Source organism: Populus euphratica, unplaced genomic scaffold (genome assembly GCF_000495115.2).
Source record: "Populus euphratica unplaced genomic scaffold, PopEup_1.0 scaffold186.1, whole genome shotgun sequence".
Classification (NCBI taxonomy): Eukaryota; Viridiplantae; Streptophyta; class Magnoliopsida; order Malpighiales; family Salicaceae; genus Populus; species Populus euphratica.
This window is the reverse complement of record NW_011499992.1, coordinates 298,317-312,269: the sequence shown is the minus strand read 5'-3', so window position 1 is coordinate 312,269 and position 13,953 is coordinate 298,317. Positions and strand designations below refer to the sequence as shown.

The 13,953-nt window shown below is 32.7% G+C and overlaps 2 protein-coding genes across 5 annotated transcripts; both read right to left on the bottom strand.

The window, feature by feature from the left end:
- Positions 1–2,546: 2,546 nt before the first annotated feature.
- Positions 2,547–5,648, bottom strand: LOC105140438 (Peptidase S24/S26A/S26B/S26C family protein). 4 transcript variants are annotated; one of them, XM_011047278.1, is made up of 5 exons: positions 5,314–5,648; positions 5,009–5,233; positions 4,795–4,888; positions 3,786–3,846; positions 2,547–2,930 (listed from the first exon to the last, which is right to left on the bottom strand). In XM_011047278.1, exons 1-4 carry the CDS (start codon positions 5,422–5,424, stop codon positions 3,830–3,832), a joined length of 447 nt encoding a protein of 148 aa, XP_011045580.1. In that variant the 5' UTR covers positions 5,425–5,648; the 3' UTR covers positions 2,547–2,930; positions 3,786–3,829. The 4 variants fall into 4 exon arrangements, with proteins under 4 accessions (XP_011045580.1, XP_011045579.1, XP_011045578.1 ...); XM_011047277.1 differs by having other exon boundaries at positions 2,547–2,913; positions 3,783–3,846; positions 5,314–5,647; XM_011047276.1 differs by having other exon boundaries at positions 4,778–4,888; positions 5,314–5,645.
- A 1,821-nt stretch (positions 5,649–7,469) lies between these two features.
- Positions 7,470–12,176, bottom strand: LOC105140437 (solanesyl diphosphate synthase 1). Its single transcript, XM_011047273.1, has 6 exons — positions 11,571–12,176; positions 10,940–11,064; positions 10,066–10,193; positions 9,882–9,985; positions 8,538–8,665; positions 7,470–8,344 (listed from the first exon to the last, which is right to left on the bottom strand). Exons 1-6 carry the CDS (start codon positions 11,800–11,802, stop codon positions 7,796–7,798), a joined length of 1,266 nt encoding a protein of 421 aa, XP_011045575.1. The 5' UTR covers positions 11,803–12,176; the 3' UTR covers positions 7,470–7,795.
- Between the last annotated feature and the right edge of the window lie 1,777 nt (positions 12,177–13,953).

Here is a 13,953-nt window from a genome sequence, read left to right as displayed (position 1 = left end):
TAAAAACAGGCTTTAATTAAAATTTTAAAAAAATTATTCATAATTTTTATAATCCAAAACAATCAGATTTAGATTAATATCTATCATAACCAGATAAAAATTTATCCTAAATAAATCATATAAATAATTTATTATATATATTTATAGATTAATAAAACATATTTAGATTCTAGAAAAGATTTAGTCACACTAAACTAAAATATTAACTTAAAAAATTCATAATTTTTTATTTAATTATTAAAACATGTATAATTTTTAATAAAAAAAATTTAAAAGTTATTTTTCTTAAAATAACTATAAAATCACTAATCTAAATATTGAATTTTTAAAATATTTTAGTTACAATAGCTATGAAATCACTCAATGTTGAATCTTTAAATTTTAAAAATCAACCTGAAACTTTGGTTTTAGATATTTTAAAAATTATGTCTGGATAACAGTTTTGAGGCCTGGTTTTAGCAATTTTAAAAGTTGCCTATGCATTGATTTCATGATTTTGAAATGTAACATAATTAAAATTTTATCATAATTTTTTAAAAGAAAAACATTAAAAAAATGTCATTTCACCCAAAAAGTAAACCTTTTGATTTAAAGTCATTTCAACATTTAGTTGCCCACTTTATCGCTGTTTCTTTTGGTTTTATATTGCTTTTTCACCTGATTTTAGGGAAGTAGATGTCTAGTTGGTTTCTTCAACTGCAGTGGAAAACTTAGCTCTCATCATTTTTGGGGTTTGCCATTGATGATCTTTGACTCGGACATCTGATTTCAGGTAACCAAGTTGGAAGCAATCCTACTCCGCATTTACTCATTTCAGATTAGCAATTGTCTGCAGAGGAAACTTAAGTTGAAGACGTGCTGCAAAACTTTGCCATGACTGGTCAAAACAGCTTTAGCAAAAATTCTGTAAGTGAAGACGAAATAACACCACAATTATTTTCCAAAGGAAACCGTATATCAAATTAAAAGAAACTAAGAAATTAACTGGTTATTCACAGTATGTAAGATATAAAGATCCCAACATGATCATACGAGGGCGAGAATCCATTAACATACTGAAGAGCTGAACAAAGCCAGAAAATACAGGGGGGGGTTCAGATCTACAAGAGTAGCCACGGTCAATAAATGTTTGGATTTGAGAAAAGAGGAAATAATGAAAGAAATATTTAGGGCAGTTTCCTGAATTAAAACACGAGTGAGAAAACATGTAAAAACCTTGAGACTGCCCCATTATTCAACTCTAGGCCGGGTGAAATTGAGCTCTCACGCATTTCTGCCATTTTTAAAGCAAGAGCCCATTGGATCGGCCAAATCTTGAAAAGAAAAGGTTTCTAAAACAGCAAGAAAATAATGGTGGAGATGTATGACACCTTTCATGCAACTGCAAGAGAGAGAATCCATCTACTTGCAAAGATCAATGGAAGGAATCATGGGAATTGCTGTATGCCCGCAACGGAACAAGAGCGGCATGAAGGATATTCACGCTCTGTTCTCTCAAAGGCAGTGAGATCCGAAACCCTACTGCTTCTCTTTTTATAGCTAGTTCGGCTCGGGACGAATTGTCCATCTTGCCATTGGTCCCTTAAAACATTCATTAATTTAATCATTTAATATCCTGCCTCCTCATTGACCTCTGGATTTTATTTTAAATTGTTATGGGTATGACACCGTCTAAAAATATGTTTGGCCAGAAGTTTTATTTATTTTTATTTTTGTTAAAATTCAAAAAAACAATATTTATAATTATATTTTTATATTTTTAAATCATGCTAGTATTAAAAATAATTTAAAAAAAATAAAAAATATGTATTATTTTAATACATTTCTCAAAAAAAGTATTCTCAAACACAACCATTACAATATTTTAAAATACCTCAAGACCTTGAAATTAATGAAGATAATTCTTCATTTAAAAAATATTAAAATAATATTATTTTTATATTATGCTTTTGACTTTTTATAAAAATATAAAATAAATCTTTCAAAATTTACGTGGAAAGTTAGAAACTTTTTTCCTAAATAGAAGTAAAAAATAGTGATTTTTATTTTGGCCTATTGCAGGGCTAGCTTCCTTCAGCAAGGCAGGCACACAATCTCATCCCAGTTCTTTAACTTATTTCGTTCATTATATTATGAACAAAAAATAGAAGCTACCCCACCCTTCAGTCCGAGATTCAACGGATCTCTGGAAAATTGGAAAAAAGAAAGCTTTAGCAGTGTCCAATGAAATTCAAATTCGATGGTGCAACCGAAAGTGAAAATCATGAACCCCAAATGGAAAATAGTGTTTTTCAAGACATTAATTGAAAAAAAAATAAAAAAAATCACCAAGCAGGATGTCAATCCTGCTGCAAGGCTAGCAAAAAGACATTCACATAAGAAACTGGAATTATGAAAGACCCCATTGACTACAAAATATTAGAAAGACTACAATTTAAGAAAGCTTTCTGCAGCTTGAGACTCTTATTATATGACTGCACGCTCCTCTTCAAAGCTTCATCAAAACTCATAAAGCCTTTGGTGATTTGAATAGGAGAGTGGCTTCGTGAATAAAGAAATAGTGCTTCCAAAGACTTGCACCCAAGTTTTTTTCTAAATAAATATAAATTCACAGGCAGCACACAGCTACGCAGGTTGCTTCCAAGGGAAAACTGTATGTTGCAGTTTAAAATGGAAAAACAGTGTATGGGCGATAATAAATCAACTACTGACTGTAACAATCCACAAGCAGGTCAACTTCGTCTCTCACAAAAACATGTACATGAGAGAATGCCTGGACTTTGATCCATTTGTTGCTTCTGGCCACTGTATCCCCTGCGAAATGGCAGTTGGAAAACTGTCAAGATGTTTAATAGCTACAGATTTGCCATGTACAAGTTATGCAAAATTGGGATACTCTGCTTCACGGAATTCCTGAAAACCAAAACATAAAGAGTATTGGTATTTTATATACACAGGCGTTTCATCAACTCAACAAAACAGAGGGTAACCATCAGAAAAAATATGGCTGCTGAATGAGAATTTATAAAGCAATGCTACTTCAAGAAAACAAGATGAAGTAACTCGGTGCTTGGTCCCTTTAAGAATTTGTAGTTTTGGTTACAAAATGGCATTGAAGCCACTTAAACCTGCAACCATGAGATTCTTTTTCTGAAAGAATAGCACAAACTCTGGGATCAACACCAACACCCCTCCTGAACCTCAGAACCATGTGTATCAAGGAAAATGCATTCCAACATGTTGCATGATTCGTGGGGTTGCTAGCAATGAATACTCACTGCAATGCTGCCACACATGGACATAATCATCATCTATGGTTTCCAGTCTTCTATATTCCAGGTAGTCCACATTCCATAAGTGACATGAAATTAGCATCTCGCAAACTTGGTGACATGATTGAAGAAGATCAAGAGAACATATGTTATTTAAATGCTTCATTACAAGAGCACAGAATGCTCCAGATTGAGATGACATGGCAAAAAAAGAGAGAACATTACTTCACTAGTCATGAATGTTCTTTAGAAATTCAGAGCATGACCTTGTCGTGCAGAACCAGCTATAAACCATCAGCAACCAAAAGAAAAAAAATGGAAATAACTTAAGATCTGAAGACAACGAAATATCATAAGATAAATTGGAATAATCATATTCACTGCTCCCAAGGCTATGATGATTCTTATGAGAGCATATTAACAAGTTTTCCCTTGATTTATCAGCATAACAAATGGATATTAAGCACAGAATTTAAATATAGTCCAGTGGAACTGTGGAAATAAACATACCTCCAACTTATATACTTCATTTTGGTCACTGACCGAAAGAGCCAAAGCTAGAAGGTGGCCATACCTAATGACAAACGGAGATTTTACAAAATGATTCACTAACTCTACCAATATTCAACTAGCCAAAAAAAAAATTCACAAAGAAAAAGAAAGAAACTGTGTATTAACCATCGCTCAAACCATTAATGATCATTTTAAACCTAACTTGAAAAAAATCTTTTGTCATCAAATGATCAGGACCCATGTTATGCACACACACCTGATATTGCAAGGAAATCATTTCATTCAAGATTTGAATCCCAGAGTTACAACCATGCAACTACACTATTTGCAACTTCAAGTGACGCTCAGGGAACAGAGATGTAACTCTTAAGAATATAGAACTTTACAAGGTTTGGTAGCATGCACTCGGAAACGGCTCTTGAATGCAAATTCATTTTTTCAAGAACTCTTGAGTGAAAAAGAAAGAGATTCTCATTGTGAAGCCCCCATGCCTATGGGATCTCAGGTTAGAAAAGAAGGTTTATAACTAGCAATACTAAATAACCAGTATCTCCGTCACGTACTGTTGAAGAAAGCTTAAAAAGAAAGAAAGTTAATATCAGAAATAGTACTAAGTCAGATAGCCACTGGAGTATCCTCCTAGACCCCTGATAGACTCATATCCCATTCTTTAAAATTGAAATCCACATCTACAAGACAGATGTCTTAATTTAAGTCTGATTATGGTCCGGTCCCAACAAGTAGGATCCTGAGAAGGAAGTCTGAAGCAGTTAGACCAAGCAATTGATAAGCCTAGAAATAAAGCCTAAAAATACTGAATCATATGCATGCAGAAAAATGAAACCTAAACTTTAACCCTATAAAAGTAAAACCTCAAGCAAGAAATATCATTTCACATGCTGATAGTTGTTTCAAGAATCAAATCTCGTCTGATCTGAATCATACATACACATTGAAAAAACGAACAAAGGAGTAAAGGAACAAACAGTTACCCTGAAAAAGAGCTTGCCTTGAACAAGACCATATGGAACAGGCCCATAATGCCGTGAATCACAGGAAGCATACATGTTATCACCCTGAATCCAAATGTGCCCCTTTGGTACCTACCAATGCCAATTATCCCAAATACCAAACAACTCATTAACCAGATTCACGCACGCTTCAACCACAACCATGAGATGAGATAAACAAGAAAAAAGAAATTAATGTTATCATATCCATACCATGATGGTGCGACAGATGTCAGTAATGGAGGGATCGGGCAAGAAATTGATTCGATCACCCTCCATACCAACAACGCGTTTAGTGACCATCTTTGTAGGATCTAAAGGTGACCGAACCAGTACCACATCTCCTGGACCCACCTTCTGGAAGCGGTGAGACACGTGCTCCACTAATAAGACGTCGCCGGTTAGATTTAGCGTTGGGAGCATGCTAGGGCCGTAAACCTGAAAGCAGAGGACGATGATGAGTCAGATGAAGAATCCCAGAAGTGAGTTTCCAAGCAAGAAGAAGAGACGGTACGGACGAGAGTGGGAGAGATGAGGTAGTTGTTGGTGAGGTGAAGGAAGCCAAGGAACTTGACGACCAGACAAGTTTGGGTAAATGCATCTTTGGCTATGCTTTTCCATGCATTCATGGATTTCAATTATTAGTTAGTTTCTCTAAGAAGTTTCTTTGGGGAGACTGAGTGAGTGACCTATTTATCGCATCTTTCTTTTTCTTTATATGTATATGGGTGCTGTGCGGTGCTTCTGTTAATTGGGGAGAAAGAAAAGGTGAGCCGGCGGCGGCGGAGAGGACCTCTAGAGAGGAGGAAAGTGTCTGGAGGAAATAGGTGAAATGACTGTATTACCCATAGTAGCAAGCGTTATTCCTTTTTTTAATATACTTTAATTCCGCTTTACAGCTTAATCCAAAATATTTCATTATTTTCGGTGTCGTTTAGTTTCGTTGTGGTTTTTTATTTTTTATAAATTTTAAAAAATTACTATTATTATAAAAAAACTATGTTGTGACACCTGGCGTTTAAGTTCTCTCCTGAGAGCAAATAGCCCAAGCGTCTGGAGGTGTTTTGCCTACTTTCTCTTTATTAAAGTCGAAGCACCAGGTAATGATTTATTTAGTTGCCTGTTCTTTTAGTATAATTAAAAATATTATTATTAATTTTTTTAATATTTTTTTTAGTATAATTAATTTTTAGAGTATTAATAATAAAAATATTTTATTTTATTTTGCTGATATTATTTTTTTAGTATAATTAATATTAAAAGAATTATTATTTTTTCTTAATATATTTTTTTTGTATAATTGATAGTATTGGTATTGAAAATATTATTATTTTTTTAGTCTAATTAATAGTATTTATTTCAAAATTATTATTATTATTTCTCTTAATATTATTTTTTGGTATAATTAATATTAAAATTATTATTATATTTTTTCTTAATATATTTTTTAGTATAATTAATAGTATTAATAACAAAAATATTATTATTTTTGGATTTATAAATAATATTATTTTTATAATAATTAATAATATTAATACTAAAAATATTATGATTTGTATTATAAATATTATTACTTTAAGTAAAATTTATAAGAGTATATTTTATTATTATTAATATTATTAATAAATTTAAAAGAAATGTTATATCATTTATTAATTTTATGAAATATATTGTAATAATAATTTTATCAAATTATATTTATTTTTATTTATAAATTATTAATTGCAATATTCAAAAGTAAACTTGGATATTATTATATATGTGACCCAAATAATTTTAAATTTTACACCGCGTAGCCCAAAACTAACTTAAAATTAGACTTGGGTTGAGTCAGATCAAGAAAACCTTGAATCTTGACCACAATAGGATCTAAATAGCCTACCAAATCCAAATAAGCTTGGATTCTGGTTGTAATTTTTTTAAAAAAATTAAAGATAAGCTCGGAGCACGGTCACCGAACTATTATACTAGAATAGGCTATTTTGCATCAGTCATCATTTACTGAATTCGTTCTTCCAATTTGATTATCGTCAAGCCACCTTCAAGAAGATGCAGCCAAAGACACAACATTTGAATCGCATCCCTTGTCAACTCCATGTTTAGATTTTAAAATCAAAACCATTTGAAGCTATATTTTTGGAGACCCTGCCTTGGAGAAAGAAGATGCACCAGTACGGCTTTCCTCGCATCTCACTCTATCCAGTGCGGGGATAGTGAGGGGAAAATGAAGAGGAGAGAGTTGAAGCTATTTATGAACTGAACCATGAGAACCAGATTTCTGAGGTTGCATCCCTTGCTTGCTCACAAAATGATCAAAAACAGAGGGTGAGAAATGGACTTGCTTGTTTTTTCAGCATAAACTACGTCTTTTCAAAATTAGATTTTTTTTATTTAAGATTAAATTTTTTAATATTTTTAGATGGTTTTGATATTCTAATATAAGAAATAAATTTTAAAAAATATAAAAATACATATTTTCAAATATAAAAACAATCACTGACTTTAAGAATTAGGTTATTGAGATTTGAGTGTTAAAAAATTGAGATTTTTACTCGAGAGAGGCAGTGCTTTATGTATTATATAGAAGGATGGATTTTTTTTTTATTTAAATTTAAAAATTGGATTGCCTAAACTGTAATTTAAGGGGAAAAAACGTAAAAAAAAAAACAAATAAAAAAAAGAAAGATTATGATCCAGTTCAGCAAGATGGCCTAAAAATTCCTTTATTCTACCACAATAGTAGAAAGTGATTTTTCTGTAGACAACTTTGATCAACCTGTCGCTGAATACGCAGTATTATTTACTGAAATCTCAGCTCAGTAGCTTAAAGAATATAGAATGATGCGTCTTCAGGGACTTATCCTCTGCAAGACTTGTATGAATTCCGGCGCCCGTACAGGCTTGTTACATGGTATTTTCGCTACATGGCACCGCTGTTGTTGTACATTATTTATTGTTTCCAATGATCAACGAATAGCTTGTACAACAAGAAGTATCGTACTAATGAATCCGTTCGAGATTGTACAGAACCATCTCCTCGAGAGCTGATTGATAGGAGCCCTGAGGAAGGCATCTAAGATTCTGAATCGCAAGATCAGCTTTCTCTTTCGCCAATTCCCGCGCCCTTTCAATGCCCCCAGAGTTCTTAACCAGCTGGATAGCTTCATCAATGGAACCACTCTCACAGAATTCGGACTCGATTATTTCTCTTAGTTTTGGTGATTGCTCTAGAGCAAATATTACTGGAGCAGTCAGGTTCCCCTTAGCCAGGTCACTCCCAGCTGGCTTCCCCAGCTGCTCTGCTGACTGTGTAAAATCTAGTATGTCATCCACCACTTGGAAGGAGAGACCAAGATTCTTACCATAGTCATACATCTGCATGGAAACACTACTGTCCACCCCGCTAAAAATAGCAGCTCCTTTGGTGCTAGCAGCAATCAAGGAGGCTGTCTTGTAATAGCTCTTGATCAAATACTCTTCAAGTTCAACATCACAATCAAATAGGCTAGATGCCTGCTTTATTTCACCACTAGCAAAATCCTTAATAACCTGCCATCAAGCAAGTATAATTGTAAATCAACTTCAATTCACCAGAATAAAACCATCTTTACCCCATTCCTGTTTCTCAGATTTCAATTTGTAAAACTAACAATAAATAGTGAGGTGCAAAAACTCCATATTATGTATTGAACAATGGACCAGACTATTACTACTGGTGTATAGAATGGAATTGCAGACCTACCTGGCTGATAAGCTTAATGACTTCAATATTTTCAAGATTTGCTAGGTACCATGACGACTGAGCAAACATGAAGTCCCCAGCCAGTATCGCTACCCTTGTACCATAGAGTTGATGAACAGTTTCCTTCCCTGCAAATTAGCAGCAGTGAACTGAAAGTCAGAGAAGGTCTTACTGTAGGCCCATAATGGAAATTATGAAACGAAAAAACAAAAAGAAATTGCAAAATGCAACAAACTGTTTAATAAATATTTCAGTTTCGCAACCCTACTTGATGTGATAAAGAAGAGCTTCAATAATACCAGTCACTACTTATAGTATATTTCCTTCAGTCTATAATCTCTGCTTACGTAGCAATTCATTCAAAAGTTGAAGCAGTGTATTACATCTCATTGGATGTGCACATTCAAGCTCATGTCATGTCAAGAGGCTCTAGCATAGTGATTTACAGTGAAAGAAAGCTTAAGCTCTCACTCATCTATGACATACTCTCTGATACAGTGATGTATCAGTCCCACAAGTTTATAGGCATTTAAGAAAGAAGGGAAACATAGCACATTACATCTTCATACAAAAACAATCAAAGGCTGCTTTACAATCCTTAATTGGGAGAGTAATAGATAGTTTCAGTTTCCTTTTTAAAGGGGGGTAGGATTCCAGGTCGATGCACAAGTCCAAACAATAGAAGGTTGGCTTCACAGAATCATATTTTCCATCTCACTGCTAAAGTAGGTCTAAGTATATGTGGCCTGTTGGTCATCCATCTACAAGAACCCTTCTCTTTTCAGCCTTGGACTGGTTCTGTAAAACTCTAAACAGGGCAAATGAAATTAAAACTTATAATCCATAGATACAATTCAGAGAGCCTCCATGTTCAACTCTTGTATATGCCAACGTACTCATTTAGAAATCCTTCAAATGTAGCTAATGTAAGGAGCAGAATAACAATATATGTTCAATTAGCTAAATTGATCCTCTAGTTGTTGTAAAACACAAGACCTAATCCAATAGAGAATATAATGCTGATGACCTGATCGAGAACTCTTCTAATCTAGCATTTCATACAAGAGTATATGTAAGCAGATTACAATAACCAAATAGAGGTTGATAATCTGTTGCCATTTCACAGCAAGGTAGACTTGCAGGTATGAAGTCTAGGGCATGCAAACTGTAAGTGGTTTCGCTGGTGCTTGGGGCAACATTAGATCCTCGTATACCTTGGAACTTTTGAAATAGCTTGGGTTTCTTTAATAAGCATGTGTTGGTGAATGATAAAGTGACATTAATGAGATTTTTCAAGTTACTTCGATACATCATCATGATTATATAATCAATTTGAAATCCTACCTCTTCGCATGTCACTTTCATCCAGTACATCATCGTGTATTAAACTTGCAGTGTGGATCATCTCGATAATCTCTGCTAAACGTCGATGTTTAGTTGTAAGTTCCCTGCAAAGCAGCAATGCAATATAATTTTTTCTATTCCACTCAGCACCATATAATGCCCTTAAATACTGGGTAAAACTTACTTCATCCCTACTACTTCAGCCGTGGCTCTTGAAACTAGAAAGACCAGAGCTGGCCGCATTCTCTTCCCACCAGCACCAAATATCTGCTCAGCTGCAGACATCAAAACTGGATTTTCTGCTCCAACAATCTACGAGAGAGAATCTTCATCAGAAATACAGGAACTGGATATAAGGAATGAAAGAAACTATTCTGATTTGGTGCAAAATGGTACACAATTCAGCTATATAAAGGGCAACAGATAATATAAAACAGACAATAGCAGAATACGGAAGCAGGTAAAAATCCTTATGTAGTGACCCTTTTTTGTTAGTTCATCTTGTGCCAAAATAACCATGTTTACTTGTACCACAGTGCAGACTCGGTGCCGACTCTAAATTTTTACCAACTACCTGCAAGGCCAACTTATACCAACTCAGACCATTTGTAGTGGTCAATCAGCTAGCCAATGGTTAATATATTTGCAAGAGTTTATTCTGCATAGATCTACTATGGTGTAAGTTCCCTGACAAACTATTTTCTAAAATACAAAAAAATATCTATTGGCACCTTACCATATTACAAGCAAATATTAACTATTCAGAGATTAAGCATTGTCCTAACATTCAAATAAATCATATTGCGATTCCCAACAAAATAAGTTACATACAAAGACAACTACCACAGCCACAGACAAACACAGCAATGCTAGATAGCATTTTCAAGAAAAACCACATTTGTGTTCCCGGAGCCAACAAACCATAAAACACCATCAACTGATATAAAGCTCGATATGAAAATTCAGCAGGTATCACATCTGGCATGGATGGCTCAAAAGTGTGCAATAATCATGTCCCAACATATGTCAACACCAAAAAATCTATAATGCTTACTCACCGACAGAAGATTTTGATTAAGAGTCTGGAGATCATCAGCAACCACTTCAAACAAATTTGTTATTGAAATTGATTCTCTCGAATCTTTCTTCAATTTCAGAAGTCCTGTAGGACCTTGAGCAACTCCTGTATTCAGCAAAAAAAAAAAGACCAAAAATACCAGCATTTCAAGCGTTGCAACATAACATTACAACAATGGCAGTGGCTTCATTAATGGAGACCAAGCTCTTAAATGTAAGTACACCACAATCATCACGAATTAGATAAGCACTAAACAGTGACCAGCCAAGAAATAGCTAATCAAAGGCACCAAATTGTGCTCCACTAAAGCAAATCCAATCAGTATTAGGAAGACAACTTACTGATTGTTAGTTCTGTTGGGTACAGACACTAAACTATAATCCAACATATTCAGATTGTTTCCTCGTATACAAATACATTCAAGTATCAATAAGACACGAAATCAATACTGCAAGATGTCCCAATGAGCAATTGTCAACCAAACCATGAAAAGCAAATACAGCTACTACCGATACAGGTAAAACCCATGAATATCAAAAAGACCTGGCAAAACAAAAATTCCAAATTACAGAGAGAGAGGGGGGGGGGTGCTTTGGCCATAAGAAAAGTACCCGCAGGTGAAGTCTCAGGGGTCTTTGTTGGGGAAACTCGACACCTTGCAATATCTCGCCTGCAACAAACCAGTCTCCTAGAACCATAATCTCTGTTACAACTCTTAGAAACAGACTTAGCATAATTCCTCACTGAATACCTATCTATTGAGGCATTGGAGGAGCAGCCACAAGCCGCCGCATCAAGTTTAGCCCTTCCAAAATCAAGATTATGGCATGTCATTGACATCATTCTCAATAGCAACACCCCAAAAAAGTAAGTAAGAGACAAACTTCTGCTCTCAAATTGGAGAATCCAGGTAGCAAATATTGCTCAATTTGCCATATAACAACCAGCAGCCACCGAGAAATAAAGCGAGAAAAAAAAAAACAAGAGGGGTCTTGTTCAAAACTCAAGAGAAAGAAAGAAATGGTGTAGAGTGGATGCTCCGATTTTCAGAAGTTCCTCATTTCATTGAGAGCACAAGTTGGAGTACGCATTTGAGTGGATCCAATAAGCCCACATAGGACACTGTTTTGTCTTTGGTCTCTTTATCAGTTCTGAGGTCAGTGTTGTACATTAAGAGAGTTGTGTCTCGTTTGTGTTCATGATGTAGCAGAAACATTTATGAAAGGAGGCAACGGAAGGGCTTATCTGTGGGCGTTCAAAAAAATGGGAGCCACATATCCAACCTTGCATTAATCACCATCTTTTTTTCATTTTCTTTTCTAGAAAAGGCAAAGATACGTTTTTTGCCACTTGAATGATTTATACTGTCCTTGGGATATTCTTTACTTATAAAATACATTATTCTTTATTACTTTTTATTTTTAATAACCAAATTTAAATGAAATTTATAAATTCTTATATCCCTGATATTTTTCAATTTGTCAATTTTTATGGCTAAATGCACTCCATTACAGAAATAAATAAAATAAAAATAAAAATCCTAATCTTTTTCTCGTGAATATAAAATATAATTTAATCCCATGTCCCACCAAACCATTTTTAACCATTTTTCTAGCTCAGCTTTCATGTATATTTGTTAATAGTTATTTTTTAAAATATTTTTTATTTTAAAATATATTAAAATAATAATTTTTATTTTTAAAAATTAATTTTTAACATTAATATATTAAAACAATTCAAAAATATATAAAAATATTTTTAAAAAAAAAATACAGTACCTTGCCAACTATGCTCTACATATGCAGTCAAACTCATTCTTACTTTCATCATTAATTGACTAGTCCTATCAAGATTATGGATTGTGTTTAATTTTTTTGAAATTAAAAAAAAATACTATATTATAATATTATAAACTATACTAGATTCAATAAAATAATTTTATTTAATTATATGATTTAAAAAATAAAAATGGTAAATATATTAAATTTTAAAAAAAATAACAATAGCAATAACCCGTAAAAAATAGCATTTATTAAAAAATAAATTAAAAAGCTTAATGTATACTAGTATTTTTATATTTTATACATGATTGAATGATAAAACAAATCATAAATATAACAAAATCATGATAGAATTCAAATAAAAATTTAAAATAATATTTAAAAATTATATTTAATTAAAGAGTAAGTGAATTTGATAAAAACAAATTTGATTGATAAAAAATAAAAACAAAATAAAAATTTATAATAATATTTAATAATTTACTTTAATAATCATAAAATGTTTTCTTAAAAAATAATAATTTATATTAAAATTATTATATTTTAAGATGAATAAGAGATGCGTATGATTATATTTTAATGTTTAATAAAAATATAAAAAAATTAAAACCTATCTTGTTTCTTATTTTAAAAGATCAATCTCAACGGTATAAAAGACACATGCAAACTAAATTAGTATATAATAATTCTTCTGAAGAAAAAAAAAATACTTGCAAGTTGCATTTGCTTATGTGATTTTATATATATATATATATATATATATGTTCTCAATAACTATAGGCGCAAGTCACTGCCGTCTATTATGGAGATACTGATCGACAACACGTGGAGTAGTCTTTAATTTTCTGCACCTTTTGCCAGGTTGGATGGGCTTGTTTTAATATGAAATAAATGTATTTTTGGTGTTTAATTTTTTATTATTTTTATATTTGAGTATCTCATTTATAATTTTGTGTATTTGAGTTATTGTTAATAAGAAATTTTATATTTGATATTTTGTTGTTTTTCTATTTTATTATCTTATTTTTATTTTATTTACTTGAGTTAATTTTTTTCTAGGTGGGTGATTGTTATTAACTTTGTAAGAGCCAACTTAACTTGTTTTATTAAGAGTTTTGATTGTTAATTTTTCATACATATTTTGAAATGTTAGCTTCAAATGTGAGCTTGCATTACTAGAAACAATATAATAAGGAATCATTTAGGTGGTGGT